The sequence below is a fragment of the Juglans microcarpa x Juglans regia genome, chromosome 4D (genome assembly GCF_004785595.1).
Source record: "Juglans microcarpa x Juglans regia isolate MS1-56 chromosome 4D, Jm3101_v1.0, whole genome shotgun sequence".
In the NCBI taxonomy this organism is placed as follows: domain Eukaryota; kingdom Viridiplantae; phylum Streptophyta; class Magnoliopsida; order Fagales; family Juglandaceae; genus Juglans; species Juglans microcarpa x Juglans regia.
The window spans coordinates 21,002,167-21,021,556 of record NC_054600.1 but is presented as its reverse complement, the minus strand read 5'-3'; the positions used below and the strand labels follow the sequence as shown (position 1 = coordinate 21,021,556).

At 29.3% G+C, this 19,390-nt stretch overlaps 2 protein-coding genes across 2 annotated transcripts; both read left to right on the top strand.

Moving 5' to 3' along the window:
- Nucleotides 1–977: 977 nt before the first annotated feature.
- Nucleotides 978–1,351, top strand: LOC121259427 (outer envelope membrane protein 7-like). Its single transcript, XM_041161020.1, has one exon. The coding sequence runs from the start codon at nt 1,010–1,012 to the stop codon at nt 1,184–1,186; it is 177 nt and encodes a 58-aa protein (XP_041016954.1). The 5' UTR covers nt 978–1,009; the 3' UTR covers nt 1,187–1,351.
- A 4,199-nt stretch (nt 1,352–5,550) lies between these two features.
- LOC121259426 (F-box protein At2g27310-like) lies at nt 5,551–9,476 on the top strand. The gene is made up of 2 exons (XM_041161019.1): nt 5,551–5,949; nt 8,238–9,476. The coding sequence occupies exon 2, from the start codon at nt 8,244–8,246 to the stop codon at nt 9,369–9,371; it is 1,128 nt and encodes a 375-aa protein (XP_041016953.1). The 5' UTR covers nt 5,551–5,949; nt 8,238–8,243; the 3' UTR covers nt 9,372–9,476.
- Nucleotides 9,477–19,390: the final 9,914 nt, after the last annotated feature.

Sequence of the window (19,390 nt, the reverse complement as noted above, 5' to 3'; positions counted from 1 at the left end):
TTTTTAATAAGTTTGTGATTTTTTTTTTTAATATTTAAGGGGATTTTAAAAAAAAATTGCTAAATGTACTTAAAAAATTTACTTTTCTACGTATCAGTTATTGATATGTTGAAAATCATGAAATTTGAATTTCAAAAGAAAATTAACAAAATAAATCTTATAAGTACATATAGCACTACTCTTTAATCAGTGTTTGAAAAAAAAAATATTACAAGTTGGGTATCCACTCTAATTGAATATTTTTTACTACATATAGCATTACTCTTATAAGTATATATAGCACTACTCTTTACATATAGCATTGTCCTTAATGGCTCTGCAGCCACAAATGGAGGCTCCCAACCGTGCATTTTATCTATTTTTTATTTTATTTTTTTCTCACGCATTTTTTTAATAGTTTTAAATATTTAAAAAAATTCACAACATTGTTAAAATATATTTTTTTTAAGAGAAATAATATTTATAATCGTAGAATGTGTAAATATTGTACAATCACTTTAAAAAAATGAATAAATACAAGACTCACATAATAAAAAAATAATATTTTAATAATAAGATTTTACTCTTTTTCAAAATAATTGCACAATACTTATGAGCCATTTTTCTTAAGAGTTGGGCTATTATGCCGTCCCACTCTTACCGTTGGGAGTATCATCCAGTGATTTTTATTTTTTTATTTTTCTTTTCATATTTTTTTAATATATTTAAATATTTTGAAAAAATAAAAAATATACTAATATACTTAAAATTACTTTTTTAATTATTAGATAAAAAAAATTTTGATCAATAATCAAATAGAGATCAATTTGAAATGGCAAAGTAGACTCTCTCTTTTCTTAATGAGTAAGTACATCAAGAAGTTGCATATTTTTTGAGTTTTGATTGAACGTATATCAAGAAGTTACACGACGCCATTAACTGTCCCACACGCTTCCACGTGTCCGTTTATTATAAATTTTATATATGTAAAAATCGATCGAACCGTTTGTCAAAGCTTTGAAGAAGGAAGATGGGGAAATTAGAGGATACGAAGCAAGCGTTGGTGGTATTCGGAGCCCTAGCGTTCGGGTGGCTGGCCATCGAGCTCGCCTTCAGGCCCTTACTCGACAAGGCTCGGGCCGCCATCAACAAGTCTGACCCGACTCGAGATCCCGACGACGAAGAGACCGCCGCCGATAACAAGTGAGGATCAAGATTTTCGAAATTGGTGAGAATCTTATTCCGTGTTAATTAATTGAAGTGCTTCGCTTGTATTATATTATAGTGAGTTGGGGCTCGGTTTTGAAAGTGTATTTTGGAGATTTTATAATGGAAAAATCGTCAATCAAAGCCGAAACTTCGTGTTTCAATTGATGTTTTCGTTTTCGTTTTATTTAGAAAATAGGTACACTATATTTTAGTTCACAAGTCATTATCTGAAACTACTCGTCGGTTGAAATTTGATTGTTTTTTTATTTTTGTAACGAAATGTGATTTTAAAATAATATTAATAATAAGAGGTTGGTAAAATATTTTTTTCGTCCTGCAGCTGTGTGATCAACTTTTGATGTTAGGTTTTAGACGTAAAGTGTATCCGTCTAAAACCTAACTGGGGTGGTGAATAAAGTTAGGTTTTAGAATGTTAGGTTGGTGAATAAATTGTATTTGAGAAAAGATATTTGTAATCGTGAATTGTATAATTGTCGCGTAATCGCTTTAAAAAAAAGTTAATAAAACATGGATCCACTTGAAAAAAAAATTAATTTTTTAATAGTAGATTTCATTCTTTTTCAAAATAATTAAGCAGTATTTACGATTGTATGTAAAATTATTCATTATATTTAGCCTCAGTTTGGATTGAAAGTTAATCTAACTTATCCTATCTTATTATTATAATTTTGATAAATTTTTATATAAAATACAATAAATAATTCAATTTTTTTAAATTTTAAAATAATAATAATATTAAAAGATAATATTTTAATAATATTTTATTTAATTATCAATTTTAATCTTAACTCACTATCCAAACCTAACATTTTAGTAAGAGTAGTATTATATGTACTTACACTTTTACTTACAAGACTTATTTTATTAGTTTTCTTTTAAATTTCAAATTTTATGATTTTTTAACGTATCAATAACTGACATGGAGAGAAGTAAGTTTTTCTCAAATATATTTACCATTTTTCTTGTTGTAAACCGTAGTCATTCTTGAACTAGGATCAATATCTTTTTTTTATTTCTGATATATTTCTTCCTGTACAGAAATTCATTAAAACCAACAATTATTTGGAACTGGAGTAGTTGGAATTTTTTGCTAGACATTATTGTTTGTTTGGTAGTAAATGGTGACAATGAAATTTGTGCTGTCTTTGGTAATTTAGCTTTTTTTTGGGGGAATAATATGATGATATTCATTCTGGAAAAGAAGTAATTTCTTCTGTATCTCATTTGATTTCTGGAAATGATAAGTCCTTGGTGCAAGAAAATGGGTAATCTATAGCTTTTGATTCGAATAAAATATTAAAAAACCCAAGGATGGAACAAGGGTAAAGGAACATTTTTCAAATAGATATCTTGAGGTTAAAGGCAAGACAAAGAGGGTCAGAGCATTTTTAATGATGGAGACTTGGGGGTTATATACAAGCAACCAGCACTAATTGATGTGGGCATCGGCAATGGGTTTCTTGTAACGATTCCACGTGATTTAAACCCACCCACCCCACCCCCAACACCCCAAAAAAAGGAAGAGTTGTATGTTAAACAATTTGCATTTATAATTGCAAGGTTTTTGACATGGACAGGGGTTTTATGTCTGACTACACCTATAATATAATTGAGCTATGGGGTGTCAATATTTTTAGGATTTTATAAAAGTAAATTCATGCTTGGCTTTATATTATCTATTAGATAGAAAAAAAGATATAACTTTACAATCTAATGTATCTTGTTACGTTAGTTTGTGAGTTTTATTTTTATAAAGAGAAATATTCTAATCACAAAAGAATTATATAAAAATAATCTCACAACCTGATATGGCTTGATGTAGTTCGTTAGATTATAAAGTTATTTTTATTATAAAGTAAATATAATTGATCAGAAGAAATCATATCAATTTGTGAGATTACCTTTGTGTAATTCGTCTGTAGATGTAGTAGTACACTTTTATAAAATCAATTGTAGCTAAAATATTTCTCTTTCCTATATAAACAAAAAATAAAATAAAATTTCAACAAAAATTTAAACTTCCTTGCTAAGATTATATTTGTTTCATGATTCAGAATCCACCTTAAATCATGGCAATTAAGTTATATTATTAGGGGTGGGGATAGAGTACCTGAGACTATATAGAAATTAAATTCATAAATATTGAGCAAGATATGTCAAGTTAAGAAGATTGATAGGTACACAAACCTTTATAATGAGCAGCAGGCCAGCAAGCCTGGACATGTCCTTTTTCAACTAGTAAAAGACCTTTGGTCCACTAGCCAGCATGCCAGCAACCTTTATAATTACTACCACACTTGCATTACAATCGCCCTAACAACCTACAATCCATATCTTTCTAGGGTACTATACCATATAGACACCTATACTAAGTTATTCCACCGAATTTGTACAAACTCTAATAGGTAAGCTATATACGAGTCTTGTAAAAAGTCCTTGTAAAAATCTTAGCTAACAAAGTGGAAAATTAGATCTGGAAAATTAGACCCCCCCTCCCCTTCTTTGTTTTCTGAATTAATTTTGTTTTTATTACGGATTGTTTTTGTTTTTTGTTAGCTAAGATTTTTAGACTTATATTTATATATATATATATATAATATAAGTTTTTTCTCTCCCTTTTTTGTAAGATTTTAGGTTTTTAGATGATTTCCCATGTTTTTTTTAATCTAAAACACATGGCGCACTCATTGACATGGGAAGTAATGGTCTACTACTAGAATTCTGACGAATGGACTGCTTTGATTAACATCATATTCAATCCAAATATATTGGAAGTAATTTGATTTCAAGACAAACAACAACAATAATTAAAAACTAGTTAATCTTATCTTTTAATGAAAAATACTTGGGAGTCTCATCTACTTTCTTTGAGATCCAACCCCCCCCCCCCCACAAATTTTTTTTTTGGCTTTAATTTATGATACTGTATATAGACAATTGGTGATTATAGAAACAAGAAAAATTATTTTCATCAGTCAATATTCACCATCTCACGCCCTACATCCTATGAAAAATACTCAATACACCTGATAAAAAATACTCTCAAGTTCATGACCTAACAAAGCCAAAAGAATAAAGAGGTTGTGGATGAATCCATCCTATGATTTAATGGACAGTGGAAAGTAATGGTAAAATGGGGGATGTTAGGCAAGAAATTGCTGGCTCATACTTGGCAAAATATCTACGATGTGGGCAGGCATTGTTCTTGCCATCATAATAAAAGAGAGATTTTATATGAAAATTTTATAGCGCACTTATCCATTTAATCAATGTATGATTTGTTATTTTTATACTTCTATCTTAATATTTAAATATGTATATATTTAAATAGAATAATAAAAATAATAAATTACATATTAATTAAATATAGATGCGTGATGTAAATTTTCCATTTCTCGTTACTAAGTTACAAAGGTGTGGGTGGGTCTCAAAAGGAAGGAAGTGAGTTGTTGGGAAGCGATTTGAATTTCAAAAGTGGCAAACTATATCCATCTTTTATCTTCGAACACCCGAAAGAAAGGAATTTTGTACCCATAATAATATTAATAATAAAAAAGAGTCCTCAGAGACATTAATGGATTGATACGACCTAAGGTCAACTTTCTTAAATACCCTTCCCAAACCTATCTATCTTGCTTACATTTTTTTTTTTTTTTTTTGGTTTCCCAAGCCTATCCAAACTCAGGAAATTAAAAGCTGGTAGATGCATCATGAAATTAAGCTATTATTTCGTATTTTGTTACTTTTATTATATAAATTAAATATAATATTTAAAGTAGCACACATCAATTTAAGATTAAAAAAAAAACCATTTCTTATATCATTAGAAATATCTTAATACATATAAACATGATTAGTTGTCTCGTGCTTATTTGTATCCCATAGAGTTCTTAAGAGAACTTTAATAATGTTTACAAAAATAAAGAAATTGATACAAAAAATATAACTCGACTATTTTCAAAATTTTCAACTCATCTCACTTCCTAAACAAGTTCTTAATATTTAATAATTATTATAAAACTCATATTATATGTCTAATTATCCCCTACTCGAGATTCAAAAATACTTAAAAATTGTGTCAATATTTTTTTGTTTTAGATTGTATATCAATATAATTAAAAGCTTGTTGACATGATATAATGTTGGATTTTTATCTTTGAAAAATACATAGAAATGATACTTTCGTCAACACACTATCACATAATTTTTTTAATTTAACGTCCCAAATTACCTAATTTACAGTTCTCTCTCTATAAATATATGTCAATGTTTTTCAATATTCAGAAAAACAAAATAAAAAGGAAAATGCAATTTAATATGCCGATTTAAGAAGAAAATAAAAACAAAACAAAAAGAAATATCTAGACATGTTGGGTTACACAAATGACCTGTATCTGATGACGTGGTGAGAGTTGTGTGGTGGATGAAATATCAGAAAAATCACCGGAGAGGGGGACGCAAAGCTTGGGAAAAGCGCAATCACCATGTCTAGCTCCGTGGCGAGCGAAGGTACAGACAGGACACAGCACAGCACCCGAGAACAAAGCCTCTGAGATTAGTGAAAGTGACCCTTAAGCTAACGGACAAACCCAAATCTCCTTACGATTTCCATCTGGTCAATCAATATCCCAAAGGATTCGCTTTCAGATCTTCGTCCTTCCCTTAAATTCCTTCCCAACCCTTCTCTGTTTCCCTGCTTGGGTCTTCTCGTTTCATTTCCTCAGTTGGCTAGTCTATGAGGTGCCTCTCTCTCTCTCTCTCTCTCTCTCTCTCTGTGTTATATCTTACCTGGATGTTATTGTTTGGTTGGTTCTACTATGTGAATTGAATTAGGTATGCTGTATTTGTAAAATTCTCCCAGTGGCAATTGTTTTCTTTTTTGTTCTTGAATTAATAACTTGAAATCATCTTTGAGGTCTTTTGTTTTTGTAAAATCTGGATGCTCATATTCAGTAAAAAAACAGACAGCAAAAGAGGAAGAAGAGTATTTTAGAAAGTCCAGGTAGCAAGCATTTGCCATGTTGCTGATAAATTTCTTACCCCTCCCCCCCTCGCTCTCTCTCTCTCAAATGATATGATCTTCCATAAAGAGGTGTTTATAGTTCTCCCTTGAGATGAATTGCGTTTGTATTTGTATTTTTTTCCATCTTTAAAGGATGAATGCCTAGTTTACTTGCTAGGTTATTCTGTGGATGTTGTTTTTGGGTGCAGAACAAAAGTTGTCAGCTTCTAAATTGGCCTTCTTTTTTGTTGTTTTAGAATTTGTTTCCATTTCTTGCACGGTTTTATTATCTAATACATCATATCGTTATTTATAGTTTTGTCAAGAATAAATACTATGCAATTCACTTGAGGCATTATGGACTGAGGCTTGATCTCTTAGATGGGTTTCTAGTAGATTTTTCTTGGTATCGACGCTGGGAACATTTCTTCGTAGAATCAGAATGTAATGTTGTGTATCTCTGACTGCTTACCCATGCATGTAAAATGCCATGCACAAAATTTTAATACTGACTTATGAAGAAGTCCCCAAGTATTGGTGCCATTTTTTCGAAAGTATTCTTGATCTTCTGGAAAAACAATTCATCAAGCATTTAACTTAGTTGAGTTGCTTCTAATACTTAAATCACTTATAGTACAGTTATTCTATTGTTTTACTCCTTCTGATAAATGTGTTTGGGAAATTTTATGAGGGCTTTCCCCGATAAAAAACTTTATGAGGGCTTTCTAAGCATCTAGTGCAATCATTAGTCTTAGCCCAGGCATGCTAATACAAATGTGAGTTTTAAACTTTTGTCGAAGCTAAAATTTGTCTAGTGAAAATGAAAAAGAAAAGATTTACAGACTTGCGCTTGTTTTGGTTACTAGTTTGGGTTTTGACTTGTACTTGTGATACTTTTGAAATGTAGATACATGAACACAGTCAAATGGTGTATTATAACTTTTTTAATCTAGACGCATGTATTTATCATATCTGAGCTTTTTTTTTTTCATGTAGACAAACTATAGGTAGTTTATAATCACAAAATTAGCAATTGTGTTAAACTTTCTTCACAAAAATGAATGCAATCTTATGATTACACGTTTTCAGTTAAATAAAGGAAATTCCTTTCCTCCAATGACACCATTGGAGGTAGCGGAAACAAGTGCCTTGTCCTCAATACTCATGCCAGTTTTTAGTTTAGGAGAAGTTTCCTACAAGTCTCTGTTTAAATATAACCAAATATCTTATTGGATCTTGTAATACTTTGCCCAACTATGTTACTACTGAATCTTTCTGTATCCAACTTCTTTCAGATTTTTGGATCCAGTCTCGTTGTAAAAGCCAATTAAGTCCATTTTGACCCAAATCCAGTTCAAACATGGAATTGTAGGAAGTTCAGGTGTACTGTTATCAATGTTGCTTAGAAGCTATAGATTGGAGTAGGTTATAAAAGGATTTAAAAGTAAATTGTGGCACTTTACTGAATATTGTGCATGGATGCTCAAAATATTAAAATCCTCTATTCAAATTAAACCAAAGTTGGTCAATTTTCTAGATAAAAATTAAATACCTCTACATACTGATCTTAACTTGCTATTATGCAGGAAAATGACAATTAACTAATATGGTAGGTAAGAGGAAAGTACCGTATCTGAAAATAAATTGTCAGTTTTAAGGCTGGCCATGCTTGATTGTATGGAATGTGGAGTAATTGAGAAATATGTTCTTGAACATAGAATACCTCAACAAGCCTTCTGCCTATTGCCGTTAGTATCCTTATTATTGTTAGTTTATTGGGCATTATTTGAAACTTTGAGGGGGAAGAATTGCAGTGGCAACTGTATTAAGTTATGTACCAAGAGAAAATAAAGGCCCTGTGCAAGTGATACATTTTAAGAGAGTTTATATGTTGAATTTTTCACTGAAAAAAGGGTGACGTGATGTGAAACCATATTGCAAATGCCTTGAAACATGACATCTCTTTTACTTTGTTATTATCAAGTGAACTTGTATTTTATCTTTAACTTGTTCCTCTGATGATCAGAGGTCTATGGCTGTGTCATTTGCACCTGTAGAGAGTGTGGCATCATTGAGCAGTGATCTCTGCTACGATATATTAAGGCGTCTTGATGGTCAAACTTTGGCAAGTGCAGCCTGTGCTTGTGCATCATTCTGTTCTATATCAAAAGAAGAAAAATTATGGGAAAATGTGTGTTCTTCTATGTGGCCTTCAACCAATAGGGAAGATGTCAAAAGTTTAATATCATCCATCGGTGGATTCAGAAAGTTCTATGCAGATTGTTTTCCCCTTATTGTGAACAAGGAAGTCACTGAGAACCAATGGAACAACTATCCTGAGTACCCTGAAGAATGGACTGAGGCTGAATACTACGGTGACACAGATGAATTTGAAAGTGTTTTGCCCTCAGATTTTGTTTCCCTTGTGGATATCAGCTACAAAGATAAAATAATTTGCTCAAAAGTTCTTTGGGGCATTCCAAATGCAAATGGCTTTGATGGTTGGTTTTACAATTGCCCATTTCGGATTGATCTTCTAAATTATGCAGATAGAGATGATGAGAATGATGGTGAGGTTAAACTTTCTGTTTCTGATGGTCTGCCACGAATTGCATCTATGGAAAGAGAAAGGAAAGATGGAAAGCTATGGCGGGAGCTTCGTGATGGACTCCGGCTTAGCTGGATTGTTGTGAACAGAAAAATAAATCAAGCTGCTAATCTTGCCAGCTGGAGCCCTCTTGGTGGACAAAGGCATTGGCCAACAGACAAGGATTTTGTGTTACGCTTTGGATCTGTCCTTCCTGCCAAAGACATTCTTCCATGTCAAGTTGTGGAATGCATCCTTAGTATGAAATTCAGAGTGACCCATACTGAGGGAGAGGGCGTTCAGACAAGTCTCAAGTTAACTGAGCTAAGCATGCAGTTGGAAGACATGGAAGGTGCCCATGTTAATGGAAGAAACAGTTTGCTTATCCTGAAAGAAGCACTGAGCTGCCGTAGGAGCAAAAATTACAGTGAAGTTCTAGAGTCTTGTCATTTATACTCAAAAGTGCAGAGCGAGTTAAAAGAGGAGAAGATAAGAAATGAAAGCAGGTTAGACAGACTGTGTATCCTTAGTGGCATTGCTGCATTCATAATGTTCTGGTACTGCATATTATAAACGGAAGTTTTTCCATTTTAACACGTTGGCTGAAAATGCTGTAACAGACTTTCAATGTTTGTAATTTTCTCTGATGTAGATATTCAATTTTGCTCCAACTTATAAAAGGATAGCCGATCTCATGTTCTACGAAAAAAAACCCTTTTGGAAGCAGGCATTAACACTCCAGGCTGATGCATGACTTTTCACCTTGCTTTTTTTTTTTTTTTTTTTTTTTTTTATATATATATATTATTTATATAACTGACATTTCACCTTCTTGGATAGATTAGATATATATACTCCCTTAATCAATCTATTAACATCTAATGATCATCACAGATTTGGTCTATTGCATTTGTAGCATCATCTGATTGGTTCAATCTGCCCTTTTTTATATTTTCCTGCATCATAGACGGATTCTTTGAACTTGCTCATTAATTTTACTGGAACAACTGCTATCTTATTCAATCTTTTTGTGGAATGTCACTTTAAAGTAATTAAATGAAAACTAATCTGATGTGTTTAGTTAGTATGGAAAAATATTTTGCAAGGAAATATCTAATGATTTGATTTGCATACTTTTTTCTTATTAATGGGTTTTACCAACGATATGAAATGTCTGTTTCACTTACAGAAAGTAAAACTGATTGACTTACAATTATTTTTACAGCTATTTTGCAACTTGGAGTAGTTTGTATGTATCCCACCCGTGAGTCTGTGACCTTCCAACAAAGCTTTTTGCCCTTGTATTCTAACTTAATACGTTCACTTTAATTTATTCAACAACACGTGACTTAACTCTTTGTTATTTTCTTATTTCAAAAACTATTATTTGGCTCTTGGGATTGGCAGAGTAATCAATAAGATCTCCGCAACTTATGTATCGTATTTGTTACGTAACGTGATATTTATACGAAAAATGATGTTTATGGTTATAGAGTAGGTAATCGTCAAGTATTTAAAAATGAGTAAATATAAATATTATATAAATAATTAATTTTTTAATAATAGAGTTTAATATTTGGATAATTTATAACTATATCTAATGCTATTCTAAAGATTCCTTGAAAAAAGGGAAAGGTTTTTTATTTTTTGGTCATTGATTATTTAATTTAGTTACTATTTAATTAATTTTCTTTTTTAAAAAAGAAAAAAATATATGGTTACTCTATTCAGTCAGACACATATTGCTTTGTGATTGGTCATAACATCATAAATGAGGGCACATGTACAATCTGTATAATCTTTTAAGGTAGATGTTGCTTGCATTGGAATCGTTTCCATGATTTGACCAATCTCTCAAAAAATAAAATGATAATGTAAATATCAAGAGATCCAATTTTTTTTTTTGACAAATGAATCACATTGAGCTAAAACCCCACGGAATAACATAATTATTGGTAGACCCACGTATGTCCCCCCTGCAACAGTCTTGACCTTTACAAAAATTGAAACTCCAGTGAAATGAATGAGAACATAGAATAAAGGAAAAGATATTATTCAAATTTAAATAGTGAGATGAGATATTTTATATAAATTAAATAAAATATTATTTTTTAATATTATTATTATTTTAAAATTTTAAAATTTTAAATTATTTATTATATTTTATATTAAAATTTAAGAAAATTATAATGATGAGATGGATTGAGAGTGTTTTGTTTACAAACGAGACCTCAATTACTATTTCTTAAATCTAAACAAAAACAAAACTTAACAATAAAGTTATGTATATTTAAGAAAATAATTTATATATTTCTAAAATATATTAATATTCATCACTCACTTGGATATAATAAATTCATGTGTACAGTAGAATTTATATAATTGGAAAATAGAGTGGTTGATTTACTGTTAATGATGAGAATTAATCCTTAATTTAACCAATCAATATTTTTATTTAGTGTTTATGATATAAGTTAAATCATGCATGCAGCTGCTGGTTTCATGAATCTCTCTGGCACATACTTTCGCCTATAAGCAGTGAATTGGAAGGGCTCGTCTAGTAATTTGCAAACGTTATGAATATAATTATTTTGTAATTTATAATATTAAAACTAATATTTCATAATAAAAAATAATCAAATCTAAATTTTAAATTTAGCATAACAGTCTTAATTGAAAATTGCAAAAAAAATTTTTTTTTTTTTTTTTTAATGTTTATCAGAAAGCCACTCAACAAGAATTATTATTATTATTGACATCTTTTGTCCAAATTTCAAGATAATCATGGTGACATGGAATGCTGATCCTATGCTACTTTTTTATTTTAAATTATTGTATATATTTAATTAGTGCAAGCTTCTAGAAACCCAAAAACAACCACAGATTTGACATTGAAATGAACATTGAATGACACATGCAGGAGGTTGATGGCATGTGGTCTTATTGCATGCAGTAGTCCCCACATCTCATTATCACATCGATCACGGCTATCTTCCGCACCTTTTGTTTGAATGCGTTTATATCTCATCTTTATCTTATATTTTATCTTATATGTAATAAACGTCTATAAGCAGTGGTTATACACTATTTTTTCTCATTTTAGCATCCACCATCCATGTATTTTACTTTCTTACTCTATCTCTCGTCGGTCTTAATTTTAGTTTTGCCGAATTATTTTCATTTTTATCCTGTTCTAAATATGTCAGCATTTCTTTCCTATTTTATCCTCTACTACATATTTTCCTCATTGTTTCGTCTCTTATATGTTCTGGATTTTACATTTCTGCTGTCGTATACTATTTTTTTCCATTTTACCCTCTACCATCTATATATTTTACCTTCCTACTCTGTCTCTCATCGGTTTTAATTTTGGTTTTGTCAAATTATTTTCGTTGTTATCCTGTTCTGAATATGTCAGCATCTCTTTTCCATTTTGTCCTCTACTACATATTTTCCTCATGTTTCGTCTCTCGTATGTTCTGGATTTCACATTTCTACAGAATTATTGTCCAATTCTTATCCTGTTATAGAAAAGTATTGTTCTAATCAGGTAATCAGATTTTTACTTCTTCAAATTTCCCACCGCTTTTGCAGCTGTTATTGGATTCTATTTTTAATTTTTTCCCACCGCTTGTAGTTTACTATAAAAGCAATTGTCACCGTCTCATTTTCTACTATTGTCGTTGTTCTAAATTTTCCAAATCTATTTCCTTGCTTCCGCGTTTAAATTTGCTGTCAGATTTTGCTACTTGGCTTTCAAATTTCAGATTAAATTTGGTATGCTTTCCGTTTGGTTTTATGCTCTATTAATTATGAAATTTCCTTTTATTTCATAAAATAGTAAATACTTATAGATGTGAAAAAAAAAATTATGTTTTTTATGATTATAGAAACCATTAATTACAGCTTAGCAAAATTATATTGTAGACTCATAACATCAGGAGAGAATTACTTTTACATTCATAATATGCATATACATAACATAAAAGAAATATACGTAAAAGACATATAAATAACATGTCAAGAATTTCTTGATTGAATATCCTAAACTTCTTTTTTTTTAAGTATTTCCAGACTTAATACTTAAAACTCCAAAAATTTAAACCAAAACTCATACAATGTAATAGATATCTTATATATATGTGTCAACCATATAAATTTTCAAATATGAAAAAGGTTGGTATCCATACAGGAAAAAAAAACCCAACAGAAACGAACTACATGCATTCATTTATCTAGAGATTCACAATACAAGAAAAAATAAATAAATGTAAAAAACAGGAACATCGAATATATGAAAATTTGTTGAGATTTAAAATAACAGAACAATAGAGTGAAAGTAAAATAACAGAAACCATATTATATTTTCACATCTAACAAAGAAATGATACAGAGATTTCAGCCGTCAAACAACTGAGATTTCAGGCTTAAGATAATAACAAAAGTAACAAATAAAGAAGAGATGCATGAATTTACAAAACAAAACAAAAAAATAAAGAAACTTACGAACGCACATCTGGACATGATTGCTTCAAATATATGAGTGTCTTCAAAAATAAACCCACATAAAAAAATACACCAACTCAGATTTGCAGAAAATGAACATCACATCGTCATTTACTTAATGCAAGAAAAAATTAACAAACAAAATGAAAAAACAGAAAACGAAGGCATAAAAAAATTGCAAACGAATGAAAAAGTAAAAATAAATAAAAATGAAGTTTAGATCTGAACATGATAGCTTCAAATATATGCAGATCTGTTCAGATCTATAGAGAAAAAAAAAATATAGCGCCCTAAAAAAATATACATGGAATCGGATTTGTAGGAAAGTGATTTAATACAAAAAAAAATATGAAAAAGCTATAAACATTGACTACGATATGAAGATTTCTAGATCAGTAGAGAAATTAAAAAAAAAAAACATCGTTTAGATCTCAACAAAATATCTTCAAATATACAAGGATCTGTTTAGATCTTTAGACAAAAAACTCCAGATATAAGCCAACTAAAAGAAATTTCTATTCATTCCAATCTGCATGTCAGAAGCACAAACAAAACAAATAAAAATAAAATAAAACCATTTACAAAAAAACACCTACAAACTACCGAAAATGTAAAGACAAAAAAACAGAGGAGAAGATAGAAACGGAGAAATAAAACCACTTAAGAAAAAATAAAACCTACAGATGAAAGAAACAAATAAAGGAGTAAAAAAAAAGAAACAAACGAAAAGGGAGAAGAAGAAAAAGCCTGAAGAAAAAAGGTGAAAAAAAAAAAAATAGAAGAGAGGTGGAGGATTAACCGAAAAGCAAGAAAAGGAGAGACAGAGGAGATTGAGGGGTATAATGATGTATTTATAGTGGTAGGTATAAAACTAGGGTTTTCTTTTAGGCAAAACATCGTCGTTTTTTAAATGTGATTGAGGGTGTTACACGGTTGTGCTGAAAACGGTGCCGTTTTGGTGATTTGGGCTGATGATTAGGCTGGGTTTGTAGGGTTGATTTTCCTTCTTTGCTTTCTTTTGGGCTTCAAGTGAGAAAAAAGAACTTAATAAAATTAAGACTATTAATAAAATTAACAATATTAATTTCAGTAATATAATTATAAAACTTGATGATGTAAAAATATATATATTCTATTACAATTTTTTTTACAGGTTTGTTGTTCCTGTTCTTCATTTACTGTTCTTTATTACTATTATATTATAGTTGTAAATATTACGCAGATCATGTGTATAATATGTATTGTAAACAAGAAAATAAATTCTGAAGATATGGACATAAATCTGTACTCCATTTGTAGTTAAGATTTCTATGTTAAAGTTATCAATATTTTGCACATAACAAATGTAATTTTTTTATGATAAAAAATAAAAACTTAAAATATAGATGAAACTCTATCCATTAATATTTAAAATTAAGAAATTGTATAAATCTAAATTATCATTTTGTTATTTATTGTGGATTGACAAGTAATCAATTTTTCATATGTTTTCATGTGTTAAATAATTGTATGATTAAATTATTTAACACTTATTTAACAATTATTATTATAGGATTGGAAAGTATAGAAAAAAAATATATATATATATATATATAGAAGCAAAAGAAAAAGAATTTAGGATATTACGCAACTTTTATTTGCAATCTCACAAAATTTATTCTTATTATATAGTTATTTTTGTTTCTGACAGTTAGATAGCCACTTATTATAATTAAATTTAAATAAAAAATATTAACAAATTATATTTTAATACGTTAGTGTAGCTTTTTTTTAGAAACGACGGGGTATTATTAGAATAATCATATGATCTTATATAATATATTTCTTTATAACAGGCGTTTTGGTTTTGTCACTTTGTGCTTGTCTTCCTATTCGCTGTTTGGCTCTAATTCCATTGATCTTTTATTTGCCTCTATCTCCAGGTATGTATTATTATTATTTATACAAATAGATGTTGTTATTTATATTTTATAATATTTAATGCATTTATTTCTACAAGGCATCTTGTAAATATATAGAATTGTGATTATTAATTAGAATTGCTCAATATTTTTTATATATGTATTAAGATTTTTAATTGTAAATAGTTCAGTATTATATTAAATAATTTGGTTTTAATATTAAGCATGTTTTATTGATTGGATGATATTTATTTATGCTTTAAATGTAGATAACTGTACTATTGTTTATTTTTTATTATCTAGTTTCTGTGCTTTGTATTTTACGTGTTTGACAGATTGTTATTGATTTCTTATTATCTGTCAATAATATACCTGGGATAGCAGAATAGCTATTTCAAAAATTTTCTTCCAGACTTCCAGTTATTATAATGTATAGCTATTAGAAATTCATATGTAATTATAAATGTATTTATAGAATTTTTTTTTATCTTGTAATTATGAGATAGCTCTTGCTTTTTATTTGTAATTATGATGATAACCCATTAACTTCAATAGTCACTTTTTTATCTACAATAGAAAATTGTGTAATTATAAATATGTTCGTGCAAATTCCTATGTTATAATCATAGATATTATGCAGATAATATATGTTATTATTTTTATGATCAATGAGAATTTTAAAATATAAACAAAACTAACACATTTTATAATTATATATATTAACCTATTTTTTATTATTACATATTTTTAGATTTCATAAATATTATTTTACAAAATATTTTTTATATTTTCACAATTGGGCACACATGCAATGCACGTGTTTGCCCTTTACTAGTATATATATATATATATATATATATATATATATATATAACATCTGAAAATTTCTGAGCAAATTCAATAATCTTATTAATAGGTCTAATTTTATTTTAAAAAATATCATAACTAAAGAATTTGATCTTGATTTGAAACAATTTGATTTGTTTATTTTCAGAAATGAGTTGAGATTAAAGTTAAAAAATTGAATAAAATATTGTTAGAATATATTTTTTAATATTATTTATGTTTTGGGATTTGAAAAAGTTGAATTGTTTATTTTATTTTGTGTAAAAATTTGAAAAAATTGTAATGATGAGGTGATATGAGATGAGATGTTTTCTGAAAACAAACGAAACTTTTTAGCAAAGACAACAAGACCATTCAACCTAATGATATCCGCAAACGATTGCAAATGTTTTCAGTATTCATCAATAAATTTAAAAAATATGAGAATATTATCAATATAAACAATGGTGAAATATGTGAATGAATTGAAGATATATATATATTTATATATATATATATATTGTAAAAATGATAGAATGGAATTAATATAATTTAAAAGACATTCACTCACAAGGAAAGGATAGCGGCCGCCGGCCACCACTTCCACTTCAAGTATATATTCTTCGTTTTGGATGATTTTTCTGGCATTTCTTTGAGACAAGCTGCTTTCATGATCATCTCCTAATTCCATTCTGCTTTCAAATCATTTTGAGTATTGCAATCATAGCTATTGGGAATAACTTTTTACTGATCTTTTTAATTAATATCATGTTTGAATTTTCTGTAATTTTTGGTTGTTGGGTAATTAAAGTAGGCACTACTACAGAGATATATAATTATTCTCTTTTATTATTGGGTATTTTGGCGTTGAACTCACCAGGTGCAAGGTACGTACGAATGAAGTGGGAAAGGAATGAAATCTAAAGGCCATGCACCAGTACCATTCACAACATAAAATAATCTTGGCCACCTCGATCCTTCTGATAGCACGAAAGTAATTAGCTTCATCTACTTCGTCCCTAGAAAATTTTCAGCTTAATTTCATGACTTTGGATTTGATAAAAAAAAGCCCAAAAAAGAAAGAAAGAAAGAAAGGTATCTTTCTAATATATTGTTTGGATTCAGAAAATATTTTATCTCATTTCATATTTACAACTTTCTCAAATTCTCATATAAAATATAATAAACAATCTAACTTTTTTAAATTTCAAAACAATAACAATATTAAAAAATAATATTATATTATTTTCAACTTTCATCTAAAACCATCTCATTTTATGAATCCAAATCAGTCTTAATTCTTTTAGAAAGAAAAAGGGAAGAGAAACAAGAATGGCAGGGTTCATGGGAATTGTAAGGTCTTTAAGGCTGCGTTTGTATGTTGAGCTAAGCTGAGTTGAATTGAGTTTTTTTTTAAATAGTAGTGAGTTGAGTAGTGGAGAGAGTTATGTAAGGGCCATCTAAATTGAGTTTAAATGCGTTTGGATGTTAAGATGAATTTAATACTTTTTATGGTAATTTAAAAAAAATTGTGGGTCTCAAGTATAAAGATGGTTTAAGTTGAAAAATAGTGTAGGTCCCAAGTGTAAGAATGTTTTAAATTAGGATGAGTTTAGTAATTTGAGAGTTAGGTGTTTGAATATTAGACTCAGCTTAAAATTAGATTGAGCTCAACTAAATTTAGGAACCAAACATAATCCTACCTTTTGTACTTTAGATTACTATTATAAGTTTATTTGCCTGTAACAAACACAAAAGTGCAAGTTTTCGACTAACGGAATAATCCAAATCTCATGTTCTACATGATCTAAGAGATGGTTCACATGGAGGTGGTTAATTTGGTTCACAGTCTTGTGAAAAGGGCTTGCCTAAGGTTAATTTGGTTCACAATTCTGAAAGAGTTCATACAACTGAAGAAGATTTTTCAACTCAATAGCCTTAGATAGGTAAACCGATCCAAGGGCTAAGAGCTTTCATGCAATGACTGTCACAAAACTTCCACACTTTTCTAAAAAGATTCATGTAGCTCTCGTTTCAAGGACACAATTTAAATAAATGGTGAGGTTGATGGATTATGCGGGCTAGCAATCACCTAATGTTTGTGAGGTCGAAGTAGATAGGGTTATGCCAATTTTTAAATGAGTTGTTGCTGTTGAAAAAGATTTCTTGCTCTATAATCTTGGATATATATGAAAACCAATTAAAGGGTTAAGATCCATCACACTTTCCAAATCATTTGGATATTTTCTGTTCTACGTCTAAATGTTGAGGTGATCTCAGATGATCTGTAAATAATAATTAAAAAATAATAAATAGTTAATAGTAAATATTAATAAATAATCGTGAGATAATTTGATGTAATTTGTGATAATCTCAATTACCAAATACATCTTATCATATTTACCATCTTAGACATCGAAGGCACTTCTCACTGGAATCACTTGGCATACTTTTCTTTACATGCTGGTGCAAGATAGAGGCGGACACAAAGATTTTTGGCTAAAAGAAAATTGTCTAAACAAAAAGATTGATGTCATTGAGTTTGAGAAATTAATATAAGTGGTAGGTTTAGATATTTAGACGTAAAAAGTTAATAAACTCTTTTATTAATATAGTGAAGAAATAAAGTTGAGAATAGAGTTTTATAGGTTTTTGTGGAAGTTGTGTTGCTCAAGCTGCTACACTTCTCCCTCCCTACTTCATCCTTTTCCATCATCTTCGTTTTATTCTCAAGTTATGTATCTTATAGACTTATATGCATGGTTCTCTTTTTCTTTATTTTATTTTATTTTTATGTATCACCTTTTTTGTTTTTTGTTCTCTCGCCTCTGCTCAGAGGTTCCATGTTGTTCACGAGAGAGTAGTCTTCCCCTTTCACCTTTTGGTCTCCACCATCTCGGGCGTCTTGGTTTTTTTTTTTTTCGATAAATCTATAGGTAGATTCAACTAGTTTTGACGTGTGTGCTCTACATAATATGCGTGTAAGTTTTTTACTAAACTATGGAGCTTAGGCTTCATTTGTTTTCAGAAAATATCTCGTCTAATCATTACAACTTTTCTAACTTCCAATACAAAATAAAATAAATAATTTAACTTTTTTAAATAAAAAAAAGTAATATTAAAAAATATATTTTAACAATATTTTATTCAACTTTTTAACTTTAATCTTATCTCATCTCATCTTATCTGTGAAAACAAATGAGCGTCCGAAAGAGACGCGTGAAGTAAATTCTACAACATTTATAGTTACTAGTGTTAATTGCTAAGTAGCATTAAATATTCAATAAATATTGTGATGTTGTATTTCATGTGTTTATCTTTTCCACTCTAGATCTTAGAGTTCGGTCAAATACTATAGAT

Coding starts and splice junctions, on each gene's coding strand:
- LOC121259427 (XM_041161020.1), top strand. CDS start 1,010: ATGGGGAAATTAGAGGATACGAAGCAAGCGTTGGTGGTATTCGGAGCC.
- LOC121259426 (XM_041161019.1), top strand. CDS start 8,244: ATGGCTGTGTCATTTGCACCTGTAGAGAGTGTGGCATCATTGAGCAGT.